General features: G+C 44.6%; 1 protein-coding gene across 1 annotated transcript; it reads right to left on the minus strand.

The window, feature by feature from the left end:
- Positions 1-4558: 4558 nt before the first annotated feature.
- Positions 4559-15888, minus strand: C12H10orf53 (chromosome 12 C10orf53 homolog). The gene is made up of 3 exons (XM_038348458.1): positions 15792-15888; positions 7090-7209; positions 4559-4623 (listed from the first exon to the last, which is right to left on the minus strand). Exons 1-3 carry the CDS (start codon positions 15886-15888, stop codon positions 4559-4561), a joined length of 282 nt encoding a protein of 93 aa, XP_038204386.1.
- Positions 15889-17120: the final 1232 nt, after the last annotated feature.

The raw sequence follows: 17120 nt of genomic DNA on the forward strand, positions 1-17120 counted from the left end.
GTGGGGCTGAGACCGTCTCCCGGACGCGTCTCCCATTCCTAACTCTATCTGAAGTCTCAGTGGAGACTATTGTGGTACCCAGTTAGGGGATGCGAAGCTTGTTGAGCCCCTGATACAGATATGGCCACATGATGAAGAAAGCCGAGAACCAGTGCCGACCGTCGTCGGCAGGAACAGTGCAGCCTTTTAGGAGCTAGGTATCTCCAGTGTCCTTTTGGAGAACTGGGAACAGTCTGTTTTCTTTGCATGTGCAAATGATTGGGTCAAGTGTTTCATGGGAACCGAGTAGTTTACATAGCATCCCATTGCAGACAGGAAGGATGGACATGGGATTAATGAGGAAGTTGTGGAATTTATAGGAAAAATAATGCCTAGTCCAAAGGCCCACCTGTAGCAATCTTGAGCAAACTGTTCAGAGGACCACTACCCTACTGATGGCCATGAACATGCTTATTTCTCAGATAAGATTATGGGTTGTTTTGTTTCGTTATGTTTTTTGAGACAGGGTTTCTCTGTGTAGTCCTGGCTGTCCTGGAACTTGCTCTGTATACCAGGCTGGTCTCAAACTTATAGAGAGCCACCTGCCTATGCCTCCCGAGTGCTGGGATTAAAATCGTGGGCCACCACTCCCTGGCACATTGGGTTTTTTTGTTTTGTTTTGTTTTTGTTTTTAAAATGAGCATTTAAAGGTATATGTTGGTGATAGAACTCGTGCTTGGCATGAGGGAGGTCCTGTGTTCAATCCTAAGTGCCAGAAGAAAAGGAAGAGAAATAAAATAGAAACCCAGATTTGTAGCCTTTCTGGAAATATCTAGAAGATTAATAGCCTCAGACCCGTCTCCTCCTGCAAAGTAACAGTGATGTGGGAGGTAAGGGATGACGGTACCAGAGCCTGAACGTGGTGCTCTGTAGGTGAAGGAGGCTGCTTGTTCTTCCCACCACACGGCTAGCTTAGACCCGAAATAATCACACAGAAACTATATTATTTAAATCACTGCTTAGCCCATTAGCCCTAACTTCTTATTAGCCTTCTTTCTCCCAACATTCAGTCCAGTTTTCCCCGCCTACCTAAGTTCTGCCCTATCAAAAGGCCAAGGCAGTTTCTTTATTCATTAACCAATAAGAGCAGCACACAGACAGAAGGACCTCCTACACCAGTGCTCTCCATGCTCATTTGGCAGCATTACTGTGCTGTTTGGTCCATTTTCTTAGATGAGCTCAGCACTGTCAGCCTCCATAGCTCCAGATTGTGAGTTACCTGGAGAAGGTCCCTTATCCACTTCCCGTGACTCAGGACACTAGCTCACAGCCAAGCTGAGAGCACGTGGCTGCACTACCGCCTCACGTTCCTTTCCCTTTAGATGATCAGTCAGGAAGACTACCCCTCTTCTGGCATCTTCTTGCCCTTCACCCGGATCTGGCTAGCTGGTCTGTTTTTCTCGGAAACTTGGCACCCAGAGGGAGCATGCATTGTTATCACCTGACATGGTTTTCCTGTAAGGCTGAATCACCCGCAAAGGCACCAGCTGGAAGTCAGTTGTCTGAAGGAGGAAGATTTGGGCATCACACCCCAGGATTACTTTATCTGGGAGGTGTGTCCAAGGAAGTATCCCATCCCAGAAGGTACAAGGGTCTCTTCAGGGTCATCTCTCTATCACACGGCTGGAATGGTCCTGTGATTGCTCTCGTAAGCTGAGGTGTTCTATGTATGACTAGTTCACAGGATCGTGGGCCATGGGTTTGAAGGGTAACACTAACAGAGGAAGTAGGTGTAGTCATCAGGCCTTCAAGAGTGGTCCTGCAAGCACTCCCCGCCCCCCCCCAGCCAACCTATTCATTAAACAATTTTAAAATGATGAATAAAAGCTTAGAGACTCCAAATTTTATTTTAAACTGTTGAGACAGAACCATGACTTTAATTTTATTCTAAAAAAAAGACACTTTATGGATGCCACTAACAGTGGCAGCAATTTGTCATTTCATAAATCTTGAAATGTGATTTAATTAAGTGGTGTTTTAAAGCATTAAAAGGCACCCGGATGTCTAGCGTGCTGAGGCACAGAGCACTTTTGTCTTGACCGGGAGCAAGCAGGTTTCTCTTCAGGGAAGTGTCTTCAAGGAGGTGGAAGACAGACAGAGAGACAGGGACATGTCCAGTCATTTCAAAGAGGGGCCATGTGGATAGATGGCTCCCATACCAAAGTCTTAATTGTTATTTAGTTTTTAATCTGCGTGTGCTCACGCGTGTGCACGCCTGGGTGTATGTGTGTAAGAGGACAGTTGTGGAGTTGGTTCTTTCCTCTTAGCTCTGGGAATTGAACTCAGATCACTAGACTTGGTGGCAAGCCCCTTTATCCACTGAGTTATCTTGCGTACCCCTTAAGTTTATTTTCAATGTTTACTTGAAAGCCCTTTTCCTATGGTTTGAAATAGGTTTTTCCTGTAAGGTTTATGTGCTGGAAGTTTGGTCCCCAGTGCAATGGTGGAATCTCTGAGAGGTGGAACCTAATAAGAAGGAGATGAGTCATGACTGCTTCTTGTGGAAGAGTCATATTATATCATAATGGTATCATGAATCAGGTCTCGCAGTTCTCAAGAGTATGTTCTTATAAAAGCTAGGCCATCCCTTGTCTCTGGCTTCATCTCTCACATGGATGTCATCTGCCATGTGATGACATATCGCCAGACACCAGCACCATACTGCTTGGACTTTCTACTGAACAGAATTATGAACCAAATAAATTCATTTTCCTCATGCATTACCTAGGGCCAGCTGCTGAGTTACAACAACACAAAATGGACTAAGACAGCTTCTGACACACGAGGAAGAAGAGCATCTCTGGTTGAGACACGAGGCTCAGGCTGTTAGTCAATGCTCAGCCACTTGGGAACAAGCTCAATAGGAAACCGTAAGTTAAAAGAAGAAATTGCGATGTGACTTGACCAGGCACAGTCAAGTTCTGTGTGTGTTTGTTTCTGTGAATATCTAGGCCTAAAGAGAAGAAACTCAGACGTGAAATAGACCAAAATGATGATGAACTTGATCTCTTTTGTTACTTTGTATTTTTCATAGTTCTTTAGTGAAAATATATGCCTCTAAATTCTATATTTTATATTGAAATAAATATGAAATTCTACATGCATTGTAATAAAGCTAGCTAAAGGGAGCAAGGCACTTGGAAGCCAACACCAGACACCAGGAGGGAACTGCACTGGATCCCCGGTTTCTTACCAAGAGGATGATTAAATATTTCCGAAGAGGTCTGAGTGATTTGTAATCTGATCAACTCTGACAAATGAATCTTGGGCCAAGGGTGTAATTTAGCACATGAAATCTCTACTGTCCTTTGTAATTTAGGGGTGTTGGGGAACCTGCAACTTCCCAGGGTGGTGGGAAGGACAGTTTCCCAGGTGGTGTAGGTCTCTGTGGGGTGTGGAACCACCTTTCTCTCTGCATAGTCTCTTGACTTCCGCTGGGGTCTTCTCAAGTGTGAGAGGGCAGCATCATGTGTGACACCATACAGTGGTGTCTGCTTCCCTCCTCTCCGTGCTTTTATAGTGAGGAATATACATACATATGCACATATATGTATACATGTATAAGAACATACATACACATAATATATGTATTTTCTTAACTATATATAACATACATATATGTACATTCTTAACTATATAATATGTAACTATATATAAAATACATGTAGTATATAATATATAACTATATATAATATATAACTATATATAATATATAATATATAATATATATTCCTAAAAAATTTACACACACATACACACAGCATAGGACTCGGAAAGCAAGTGCACATCATTTTAGCATGATTGATTTTTTTTTTTACAATGCCTGCCACTTAAGTCCCTTTCTATAAGGCTGTGTTCTCCAACAGAGAGCCTGAGAGTCCCTCTCATTGCCCCAGACTGTTTCCTGCCTCCTTCAGCATGGCCAGCTGAGCTGGCTAACAGAAAAGCAGGCAGATACTTTCCTTGTTTGCAGCAGGGACAAGTGAAGATTTGAACTCACCTAATTTTACACTAGAGATTAAAAATGTACTCCAGTATGTGTAGGAAATAAATCTGTAAGACAGCCATGTTTCCAAATTCTTCATTGACACTGGCTTGGTCCAGGCTTTCAAAGGCCTCATTCCCACCCCCTACCCAGGCGTGTTTTAATTTCACCTATTCCTAGTTCTTGGCTTGCTTCAGATAGAATGTTTAATGCTTCTGGCAACAGTACTTTATTAGGGGACAGCGCTCTGTTATTAGATTGCATTTTATTATTTCCTTCGGATGCACATGCACCTGATATTGGTGGGCTGTCCCTGTGGGTTGCCACTGAAAGATGCTGCCAGAGAGGTGGTTTTATTATCTTTGTGAATGTCTGTGCAGCCAGATGAGAAACTCAAACTGTCCAGACTAGAGGACAGGTGCCATTGCCATGTTCTAACTGGTGGATCCCACTGTCGGGGTGCCCAATAAGCCCCTTTGGCTGGTATTGCAGACTGGAGGGCATAGCTGGCTTTCTTCTGTCTGCTCCATGAGATCAGAAGGCATCTAGCACAGCGATCCTGGCCTCTTCACACAGTGGGTCTAGTTTGCCGTCACCCCCTAGGGAAATAAATGACACACATCTTTTGGCCAGGTTTATATACAGTTTGATGTAGTATTAAATATACCTTGGGCTTCCACTGGGAGCCTGTTTTCAAAGGCTACAGGCAGGTAAAACATGAAGTAGCCTCTAGCAGAGTCTTAGTGGATTTCTGAAGCTCTTACTCTCAGGCACAGGGAGATAGACATGGTGCCAACCTATGGGCCAGCAGCGGCCCCCCCGGGCAAAGAAATATGCAGAATATAGCTGATATACTGTGGGTATACTCTAATTGTCTCAGAAGTCTAGGTGAAATAAATAAATGGAACAAAAATCACTTTGAAGGAAAATAATAATGAAACACATTGTTAAAGTTAAATAAAGAAACTAAACACAGACCTTATTTCCTTCCAATTCAATCATATATGAAAGCTGGCTCAGCTTCATTTTCATTCCTCTGTTGTCTCCATTGTTTGGAGAAGAAGCTGGGCACCACAGCACTTCAGTGTGAGTGAGGGAGTGAGTGTGAGTGTGAGTGTGTGTGTGTGTGTGTGTATGTGTGTGAGTGTGTGTCATGGTATGTGTATGTGTAGTCAGATTTTTCTTTGGGTCACCAGCTCACAAATAACAACATGAGAACTTATTATTAATTATAAAGGCTTGGCCTTTAGCTTAGGCTTATCTCAACTAGCTCTTATAACTTAACCCATTTATATTAATCTTCATTCTGCCATGTGGTTTTACCTCATCTCTGTACTACCCACCCTACTTCCTCCAAGTCTAGCTGGCTAATCCAACTTTCTTCTTTCCAGCGTTCTCTCTCTGCCCAGAAGTCCCACCTATACCTCCTGCCTAGCAATTGGCCATTCAGCTTTTTATTGCACCAATTACAGCAATACATCTTTACACAGTGTGTATCCCACTACATTTCCCTCTTTTTTGTCTAAATAAAAAGGAAAGGTTTTAACTCTAATACAGTAAAATTATATACCATAAGAACGATTATCAAGTAAGAATTACATTCACATTCACAATGTCAAGTCCATTTTTATCTGGCAAATCTGAAGAAATTACTCTATTATTATTTATTCTATCTTGATGAGTCCAAAGTTTTATACCAAAACCATTTTCTATCATAACTTGTATGACCATCCTAAAAATATCTTTTTAAACCTTGGAACATTTTTCTAGATAGATAACTTAAGTTTTTATGTTCCTCAACCTTATACACTTTACATATATTTTGTAAGTTTTTTTCTGAATTTGATAGCAAGGAAAAGTGTAAAACTATAACTATCTAGGCTCTAATTCCATCAGAGACTCTAGAAAGATATAATATTACCTAAGTAAACAGGAAACATGAAACATACAACTTCAAAACCATAGACACAACAGAGACAGCTGGCTGCCTGGAAGTCCCCCAAGGTTCCTGTGCAACATTGGAGCATCCATCTTTGCCATATGGGCCTAGAATACTTGACAGATTTTACTGTGAAGCAGGAATTTTGAAGGACTGTTCTACTTTGTCTTAGCAAGGCTTGGCAGTTGCTTTCTTTTGTGTCCTGCTTGTCCAATTTGAACAACACACTGTCAGCAGTCAAGGCAAGGGCAGTTTCTTGTCCAGTGGCTAAGTTTTCCACAATGAAAACAGATTCCATGTGGAGGTTCTTTGATGCCCATCATCCATATTTTTTTTAAGGTAAATTGATGCTGCCAGGAGCAGATATGTCTCACTATCATGAAAAATCTTATGTTGTTAAAAGATATTAAATGCCATATTCTGTAGATCTCTGAAGTGTTTGAAAACCACCTATCTAAATTATGTCTGTTTAACCTTGAAAACATACATACATGACTGCAAGTTTGTTATAAATGACTAACTGCTAACCTACATTTTTTAATTATCCTAAACAATTTGTAAAAATAGCTTTAAGGACTAGAACTTTACATTACATTGTTAAATGAGATACATAGGTACAATACCTTAAATAGTGAAACATATATACAGTATAACAAAAAACTTAAATTTGTATCAATGCAAAATATTTAAGACTAGTAGTTAGTAGTTGCTTTTTTAGTTTAAAGGTAGATTCAATAATCTATCATCTTATCATTCATATAGAGGTGTGTCTGTGTCATGGAACATGTGTATATGCATGTGTGTAGTGTATTTGCATGTGTGCCCGTGCGTGAATGTGTGTGTGACTGTGTGTATATGTGTGATATGTGTATGTGCATGGTATGTGTGTGTGCACATGTGTGTGTGGTATGTGTGTGATATGTGTATGTGCCATAGTGTGTGTATTAATGTGTGTGTGTGCTGTTGTCTTTCATGTGTCCCAGGGAACAGGGCTCTTGATGTGAATTTGAAATGCAAAAATAACCCTAATTTGGCTCTAGGCACGACTCCCTGACCAATTCAACAAGAAACTGAGGGCATTCTCGGCAGAGGCTGGGTGCAGAGCAGAGGCTTCCTAGAGTCTTACCAAACTCCAGGTCTTGGATATCACACTGGAAGACCGTTTCTTCATTTACCACAAGCTCCACCAGATTCCAATCTTCTATCTGCTCCAAGATGACCTCATGTCCATCTCTGGTCAACACAGCTGGAAAACAGGAAGTGATGTAGGTGTCATGGGGTGACATGGCGTGACCCCAGGTTATCCTGTATCTATGTCCTCGTAGATGACAACAGCTGGTCTCCTCCCTGCTGTTGATGGTCATAACCACCTGCTGGGTACTTAGATGGTCTCTGATCTCCATGGATCCTCATAGTCTCAGGAAAGCAAAGACAGATACCCAAGTGACACCTCTAGGTTGTTGAATTACCCCAGACTTGGAGGATCTGTTAGGAAATGACCCATCTCTCAGAAGTGGCCACTGCGTGTTCCACAGCTTAGCCTTATAGAGACAATGATCAGTAGATCTTTTCCTGCTTATGGAGATACAATTTGGTTGCCTTTCTAGAGGGCAATCCATAGCATAAGCCACAACCTTCAAAAACATGTTTGAGAACACTGTACATAAAAGAAACCATATAAGAAAAAAATCAGAAATACAGGTCGATTTTTGCATCATGATGTTCTTTTTATCATATAATACCAAAGTTCTGTGAACAATTCATAAGTCTGATAATAAAAGCATGACTGAGTAATAATGCTATGTGTTCATAATGAGATTTTAATTTGGAAATTTACAGTTCTAGGATAGTTAGATGGCTCATTGGTTAAGGGTGCTTACTGCCAAGACTTACAACCTGAAGTGGAAGGAGAGGGCCAACTCTTGCAGCTGTCCTCTGATGTGCACATGCGTGTCATGATGTGGTGGTTTGAGTAGGTATGGTCCCCATAGACTTTGTGGTTGAATACTTGGCCAATACTGAGTGGCACTGTTGGAAGGTGTGACCTTGTTGGAGGAAGTGTGTCACTGTGAAAGTGGGCTTTGAGGTCTCGTATATGCTCAAGCCATGCCCAGTGTGACAGTTCACTTCCTGTTGCCTGTGGAGCAAGATGTAGAACTCTCAGTTTCCTCTCCAGTACCCATCTACCTGCATGTCATCATGATTCTCACTAGGATGATAATGGACTAAACCTCTGAAGCTGTAAGCCAGCCCTGATTAAATGTTTTCCCTTATAGGAGTTGCTGTGGTCATAGTGTCTTGTAATGACAATAGAAATCCTAATTTTAAGATACATGATATACACACAAACACACACACATAATATATACATGTAAACATTAAATAGAAACTTAGCTGGGCAGTGGGGGGGTCTTTCGGGACATTTGAGGAATGGTAAGCTGTTTGGGCTGGTAGAGGATGGTGTATAGCAAGAGTTGGGTCTGTTTTACCCTTGGCATCAAGGAGTTGGCAAAGGTGCCTAAGTGAAGAACATGAGTTAGCTAAGCAGTGGTAGTACACACCTTTAATCCCAGCATTCGGGAGGCAGAGGCAGGCAGATCTCTGAGTTCGAGGCCAGCCTGGTCTACAGAGCAAGTTCCAGGACAGCCAGGCATACAGAGAGAAACCCTGTCTCAAGAAAACAAAAAAAGGGGGAACTTTTGAAGTAGAGTAATACTTGTGATTACAATAAAAAATAAGAATATAAATGTGTAATATATTAAAAATATATATGCAATATTAATTAAAATATGTAAGAAAGAAGAGCCCTGTGTGGTGGCACATGCCTATAATCCCAGCTTTTAGGTAGCCTGAGACAGAAGGATATTGAGTTAGAGGCCAGCCTGTGCCACAAAATGAGAGCCTGTCTTAAAATTCAAGGAAGAGAACAAGGGAACTCAGTGTCCTTTGTCTCTGCGGTGAGATTATGTAAAACATTGACTTTTATTCTCTTAGCGCTCTCTACAATGTCTATAATAACCAGTAAATTTGTTCACCTCCAAGACAGTGTCACTCTGGCTGTCCTGGAACTCACTCTGTAGACCAGGCTGGCCTCGAACTCACAGAGATCCATCTGCCTCTGCCTCCTGAGTCCTGGGATTAAAGATGTGTGCTACCACTGCCCAGCTCAGAAAACTTTTTAAAAGAAAGCATATTCGTTATTCTCGCCTATGAGTCTAGGGCCTGCTTAGCATTTACAACCGGTGGCTCTTTCCGAGAGGTCAGCCACATATAACTTGTTGACTTAATCTCTCTTCCTTTTCCTTCTCCCTCCCTTGAGGATTGAACCTAGGTCTTCAGTGCTCTAGGCAAGTCTCCACTACAGCCTGGCCTACTAAGTTTCTTGTCTGTGGTTAACAAGTCTGGCAACCTAGTCAGCTAGCCTGCCCATAGCCAGCTTCTCCAGTTCCCCTGATGTGCCCATTGCCCATCCATCTTAGAGTTGGTATGTCCCATTCCTTTAGCGTTCTGTGTGCAGCGCTGAATATCTGGGTTAGAAGGAACAAGGCATCAGATGGGGTCATGTTTTTATTTTCAAGTCTTAGCATTCCAGTCAGTTTCAGGATGGAAAAACAGACATTTCTGCCAGTTAATTGCATTTAATTACAGAGACAATTGCTGTTTCAAAATGTTGTCCTGTCCACTTCTTCATCTTTCAATCAGCTCGAGAGCATCCAGCCCCAGCTGTGAGCATTTTAATTGCATAATTTTGATTTCACTTTTAGAAGGAAACTTGAGAAAGACTCAGTAAGGGTCTCCATTAACACGGTCACGCTCTTCAGGCACCCGGAGGCAGCCCTAATTGACCTGCCTCGGCTAATGCCTCTCTCCAAAGAACGCCTGCCTCATTCCTTTGGCATATTTATGCTATTGTATCCTGTTCAAGTGTCTTGATCTTAAACATCTTTCAAGAGGGCACTCGGCTTGGGCCAGTGACTTTTTAAATGGAAGTGGTCCTGCTGGTCTGGAGAGGCAGCTCCTCCTCGAGGGAGACATGACATCAGTCCGTGGTAGGCATTTCTGGCCCCACTTTCCCCTGCCCATAGCACCCTTCTCCCCAACAGGAAGTAGCTGTACATGGGAAAGTGTCCCATGGTCTCTAGGACCCTAGGCTTTGCATGGTCTATAAACCCTCCTGGAGAGTGGACAGGAATATGACAGAGACAACTCAGGAGCCTAGCTGCCATTCTGCTACAAACTCCCAAGACCAGCTTTCTAAGGCCTAAGGGGCTCTGAGAGACTGGGGGCTACCAGGACTAGGCAGGTGGTCCCTCAAGAGACCTGAGGAATAAGCACCACCCAGCTGCCCCTGACAACCCCCTGACGATGCATGCCCCTTGACTCCCATCTGACTGAGCTTAGATCGCACTTGGGTTTGGAGTATTAGAGACAGAGTTACTCTTACATGACAATCTACAAAAGAAAGGGTCATCTCTCCTCCTAGGGGCTGCCAGGTATAGGTACCTGAGATCTGGAGGGGCAGGTCTCTTGACCTAGCCCTCCTCTGGATACCTGGGATCAACACTGTCTCCCCAAAGCAGCAAACATAGATGGAAGCTGAGTACCCACCCACTTCCCTTGTGGCTATTGGCCACCTGCCTGGTTTGTACTCAAATGACAATGGCTTCAGAGCTTGTCACGCTGTCCGTCTGAAGACATTGTCCCCTTCCTGTCAGAGAGGAGTGATATGTGACAGTGAGGCTGGCTGTAACATGGCTGGGGCAGGCTTAAGGGATGAGAGAAGAAGACACTTTGGAATCCCTGCAGCTCACCAAATGCCACCACTCGGCATGGAGGGGCCACGGTTTCCTGAGTTGTGCCTGGTTTGTCTATTCAAAGAAAGGTCAGATAAATACGCTCCCTAAAACAAAGTCAGCACACAGGCAGTGGCTAAACTTCAGCATAAATCAGCCAGAAGTGATAAGCCACCCGCAGAACACCCGCCTCTTTGAAGTGGCACCTCATTCCTCACAGGAGACCTGGATAAAGTGGAGGGGACAGGAGAGGCTCCCTCCTCACTGAGCTGGCGGAGTCATGCGGTATCTGTAGATGATGTAAATGCTTCTGGGTAGCAAGTCCAAGTACACTGGCTTCTCTCCTTCCTTTACACAGAGCAGACATGATGCCAGCGACCATTAATGAATACAGCTAATGCATCACTGGGGATGGAGGCTATCACTTGGGAGCCTTGACTAAATAAAGATGGATTCTATTTTTAATGGTCAGTTTCAGTGCCTTCCAATCCCTTTGAATGGCTCGTTTGGCAGGCTCAAGTACAGTAGACAAGGAGCGACCGTGGCCAGGGCAATTACTTAGCTCTCGTTTAAGGACTGGTTTAGTGGAGACATTTTTGCTGAGCGATTATAATTCATGAGTAATAAAGAACAGGAGTGTTCAGATTGCTTAGGGCATGGTACGTTCAGAAAAGATCAGGCATCCTTCCAAAGACAGCGGGGCTTCGGGGAAACGATAAAGGGCTATGTTTTTAAAAGTCAGATACAGAATTCAGATGCAGATTTTACAGAGGAGGGCCTACACTAGATCTGCTTGCTCAGTGTTAACACTGGATCTGAAGCGGGGGATGTAGGGAGGGGGGAGCAAATATTCCCTGCTTTGTTGCTATTAACACCTTGGCCCTTGTCACCAGGTCCTCTGTAAAAGGTAGTAGCTGTTATTAGATGCGTTGTCAAGCATGGGTGTAATCTACAAATCAGCCACCTGCAGATACCTTACAAACCTCTCCAGCCATCCAAATGCTCCCTGTCATCTTCTCAAAACACCCTTCCCTCCCGCAGAGGGAGCAGCAGCCTGAGTCTGTGGGCTCGGCTCTGCCAATTCCTTTACCTCTGTACTGCTTGCCTCTCTGAGGTCAGAGAACCACACACTCAGTATTCACCCATCCCACATCCCTCTCCAAACCATATCTGCTCTCTCTACCTCCTTCCTATCCCTCTCCTTCCTTTCTCTCCTTCATCTACCCTTCCTTTCCCCCACCCCTCTTCCTTACTTTATTTGGGGGGGGGGTGGGCAGGGTCTTGCTGAATAGCCCAGGCTAGCCTTGGCTCATGATCCTCTTATCTCAGTCTCCTGAATGCTAGTGCTGCCCTGACTGATTCTTCCTCTTCCTCTTTTGTTGTTCTTCTCTTTTCAGAGTCTCATGTAGCCCAGGCTGGCTCGAGTGCCTACTTCTCACTCTGCTTTCCAAGTTCCACAGTTGTGCACAGATGTGCACTGGTTCTGTTTCTTTCCAAGAGCCGTGATTACAGATGTGCATGGATTCTGTTTCTTTCCAAGTGCCACGATACACATACACACTGGCTCTATGTTTCTTTTCTTCTTTAGTAGATTTTTGCTGAAAAATAAGTATATCTAAAATATCAGATTATAAGTGTAAAGCAGATGTGAATCTGAAAAAACCTTAGAAATTACAGAAAAGGACAAAAATTTAAAAACTACCCTGATTCTACCCTTTGTGCCTCTTCCATTATCTGCCTGTTCAAGCGAAGAGAGATTGTGGTATACAGGGAACTCAGAGGCAGGCTCTATCCCTAGTGCTGTGTTTACCCAACTCAGCCTCCCACCATCCCACATCACATGACCAATTTGTGCTGCAATTTATCTAAACCGTTGCAGTTTCTGGTTGTTTCTATTGTTTTTCTTTTATCAAGAATATTGCCAAAACATTGGTAGTATGCCACCTGTGTGTGGGCTTTTTCAGTTAAGAAGGCACCTGGAAATGAAGCCATTTGATTTCTGTTGTGTGGGCTGCATTTTATAGACACTTCCTCCATGGTTACTGACCCATTTGTCCTCCAATTGGAAACATACGAGAACATTCGTTCTCTAATCCTTCCACGGCTGACAGCCGCGAGTGCATCTCTCTTTGGAGATAACGCAGGCTCAACAGTTCTGGACCCGTTCCTTCTGGAACCGTCTTATGTACCTTCTGGTACTTCTACATTGTCTCCCACACTGCACTGCCCATCCCTGGCCAGCTGCCTGGTTCCGTCTCTCCCTGCAAGCATGGGGCTCTATTTTTCTGATGAGTAGTTATGTCCTCAAAACATGCCCTCCTGGGATGTTTAGCGTTGTCCTCTTTGTTAATTGTCTGCCTTTTAAACCACGGCTATCCTAGTCAGCAACTGCAGCTCTGCCACTACCCGCAGCTTGAAGAAATTCTGTTCCTTCAGGCACCAACTCTTTCAGCGCCACTAAGAGAACTTATCTAAGTCTCTGGTCCACTAAAGAATTCAAGATTCAAAGACTGAGGTAGAACCCTGCTTCCCAGAGAGGCTGAATAGCAAGCAGCTCATCTCCTCACACCTCCCAAGAAATCCTTGTGTTGCTCCTGGCCCCTCATTATAAATCCTTCTCCACCTGGCTCCTCCCTACTACTTCCTGTCAGCTAGTTGCTGACGCAGCCTCCAGAGCACAGGTGAATTTTATTTACTCAAACCCATGTTTGCATCATTAAATTTAACATGAGGGCTGCTGCTATGGTTGAATTGTGCTTTCCCGATTTTGTATGTTGAAAGTCTAAACTCTCTCTGACAATACTTGTAGACAGGGCCTTTAGGACACAACAAGGTCATGGGGTGGGGCTGGTCTGACAGGATGAGTCTCTTACCCTTTGTACATTTAACTAGGGAGCTAAAAGCATGTGAAGTTCAATGTGTTTGAAATGGAGAGTGATCACTGAAACCATGGCCCACCGGCTGGTGCTTTCCAGTTTGGTAGACGGCGTTGCCATTCATTTGCTGCTAGCCAGACATGGATGGATGTTGGTGGCATCCTCTTTACCATTGTCTACCCAGTCTCCTGTCCTAGGGAGTTCACTGTTACTTGGCATAACTTCCCTTTATGGCTGTCTTGATCCAAGAGGTTCTCATTACAACCCAGGGGGCGGGGGCACCACCAAAGTCCTTCTATGCCTCTCCCCCTTCCACCCGTGACCCTCTACTTGTGTTCAGAGCAGCTGAGGGTTCATTTCCCTGCTTGAAGCTTTCAGACGGCCCTGCATGCGTTGCCCTTCTGGCGTAACCTCCATCAGTTCAACGTCTCAACACTTAATTCAGACCACCAGTTCCTGAAAGGGTCAGGTCTTCTGCCTGCAACGCCCTGGCCTGTACCTGGCCAATCTCCACCCATTCACTAAAACTCAACTCAAATGTGTCCTCAATCCCCTCTGATTACTGCCATTCTGACAGGTACTTAGAAACTGCTTTTGTTAAAGGAACCAGTTTAGCACTTGGCTGTACAAGGTAACTCAGAGTAGGATGAAGGTCTGGCATCTCTGCCTTCACTTTGGGTCACCAGCTTGCTTAACTAGGCTCATTGCTCAAGGGGTCTTCCTGAACACTGGCGATGCACAATCAGTCCGGACAGCCTGAGTGTATGAACATCTCATGTCCCTATACCAATTCTTCCTTCAATTTTTCTTTGTTTTGTTTTTTTTGAGACAGGGTTTCTTTGTGTAGCCCTGACTGTCCTGGAACTTGCTCTGTAGACCAGGCTGGCATCGATCTCAGAGATCCACCAGCCTCTGCCTCCTAAGTGCTAGGATTAAAGGTGTGCACTACCGCCGGGCCCTTTCTCCATTTAATCCTAAAGTTTAGTCAGTAGCCCAGGGATGGATTTGGGCTCATTGGACCCTTTATCCCTTCTCCCCCTCCCCCACTCAGCCACATTAATTAAATTTCTCTGCTTCTCTCAGCATATCTCTTTATTTATCATATTTGGGTGGTATGATGGCTATTCTTGGTTGTCAGCTTGAATATATCTGGAATGGACTGCAATCAGAAATGGAGGGCATGCCTGTGATTCAGAGCGTGTGGCTGCAAAGAAACATGCCTTTGATCCAGCTCTTGAGGCAGGATGACACACCTTCAATCTGGGCCACGCCCTCTGATGGAAGCCTACATAAGGACAATGAATGGGAAAGAAAGCTTCCTTTGTTCGCCTGCCTGCCCTGGCTGTGCCAGCACCTCTGTTGAGCCTACTTGGGGACCCCAGCATATACAGAAGACTTTGAGACCCCAGCCTCATGGGACTGAGCAACCACTGGATTCTTGGACTTTCCATTCACAACTAGCTATTGTTGGGCTGCAGCCTGTAAGACATAAGCCATTTCAACAAATTCATATATATATATATATATATATATATATATATATATATATATATATATATATATCCCATAAGTTCTGTGACTCTAGGGAACCCTGACTAATACAGGTGGTGGCTGTTCGGTCTCTTGGGTTCTTGGAGCTGGGGCTTTTGCCATGAAATCCTGGTAACCCCACTGTAGGTGGGTTCCCATGCACCCTCTAGTCTGTGAGAGTTTAGGCATGACTCAACAATCAATGCTCTCCTGAACACATACATCCTGATCAACAGTGAGCCCATCTGCCTGAGTCCATGCAGACAGATGTTTAACACAGCCTTGCTGCATAGATGAAAAAGCACAGGATAGAATCTCAGCCCTGGCACTCCATGAAGGTCACTTATAATATTTCTGACTCTAAATTTCCCATAATATGGGATTAGGTACTTTTTTCCCCTAGCCATTTTATTTGTGTATTTTGCCTGGTAACACTCAAGGTGCCCACAGAGCATATTCATTTTCAGGGTTCTACCCAAGCAATGGGGACCAGAGGGAGGAGGGGCTAAGTTAGCCTATGATAAGACCCCTTCCTGGGGTCTGAAAAGGGAAGGGAGGCCTAGGTAGAGGACTCAGCCTGAGTCCTGGGGGCTGAGGCTCAAAAAGAGGCACTCAGTGGGGTGGCCCACCTTGCAGACCCTCCAGGCGGTAGGTGCGGTGCTCCACGGACAGGCCCACCGCGCTGTAGGGTCCGTAGCGCAAGGTCACTACCGCATTCTTGGGCATGGTGCTTCTTTCTTCCTGGCTGCTGGAGTTTGTCAAGGACTGGAGCAACACCTGCTGCTAGGCAACTGCCCTTCAGAGGGGTGGGCGTGGCCACGAGCTGGGCGGAGCCTAGTTTTTCTTGTCCCAAGTCCTCAGGTCTAGGACAGAGTTGCTAAATAGCCTCGTAAACTTACTCAGTCTCCCCCTGCTGTGGTAAGTGCTGGCTGGGAAAGGGGGACTGTCTACCCCTGACCAGCTATAGGAAGCTACGCTTTCCAAAGTTGCCTCGTTTTGTCAGTAACCGTCGCTCGAGGTGAGTTGCTGCCCGCGGTTTGTGTTTTCTCAGCAGCGGCTCAGGAGCCTTGGCAGGCCGCGCAGGATAGAGTCGATGCGTTTTCTCTACTTTCTGCCCTGTGTTTGATTGATTGTTTATACATACATAAAAATAGTCGTGTCTTTGTTTTGTTGAAACCTCCCGAATGCTGGAATTTACAGGCATGTGTCCCCACGTGTGCGGACATGTTTTCAATTAGTCCATTCTCCTCTGTTTGGAAGCGGTTTCCACGCCTTACTAGCTAACCTGTTCGGCTGAGACAAAACCTGATTCACCAAACTCACCCTCCACTCAGCTCTGGGGTTGGGATAAAGACTCAAAAGGGTCTCCGTCTGTCTCTCTGTCTCGCTCTCTCTGTCTCTATCCCCCTTCTTCCCTCCCTCCCTCTTTCTCCTTCACACCCCCTCCCCATAATCCAGGGAGAACCTGGAGGCCCCATGATAGGGCAGCCTCACAGCCTGCTTTATTTTGGCAGAGGAAGACAGAAGCGTTTGTTCTACAGTCCTGGGATTCAGGGGTGTTTTGGTTTTCCCCACAGTGATTAGCCCAGCCTAACAATTACATTTTTAGTGAGCGCAACACACATTTATGAAAACCAACATGGTCGATATTTTTATAGGGTTATGAAAAGTGCAAGGATTAAAAACTCGCTCCCATGAGTTCTCCCAACATATGCTACTGTTGTGTGTTAATATCAGTTCTTTCCACGTGTTGCCTGTCCTTCCGTGACACATACGGGTTGATCCACATTGCCAGCAGAATTCTGAGTTTTGGAGGGGCACAAAGAATCTCCCCTGAGCTCTGCTTCACACTGGCAATGCAAGGCACATCTTTCCCCTAAATAGGAATTTGGGGTTGTGAAAGCTAATGGTCTGTTAATATATCCCAAAACTTTTTTTTTTTTTTTTTTGTTTTTTGA

The sequence above is a fragment of the Arvicola amphibius genome, chromosome 12 (assembly GCF_903992535.2).
Source record: "Arvicola amphibius chromosome 12, mArvAmp1.2, whole genome shotgun sequence".
Classification (NCBI taxonomy): domain Eukaryota; kingdom Metazoa; phylum Chordata; class Mammalia; order Rodentia; family Cricetidae; genus Arvicola; species Arvicola amphibius.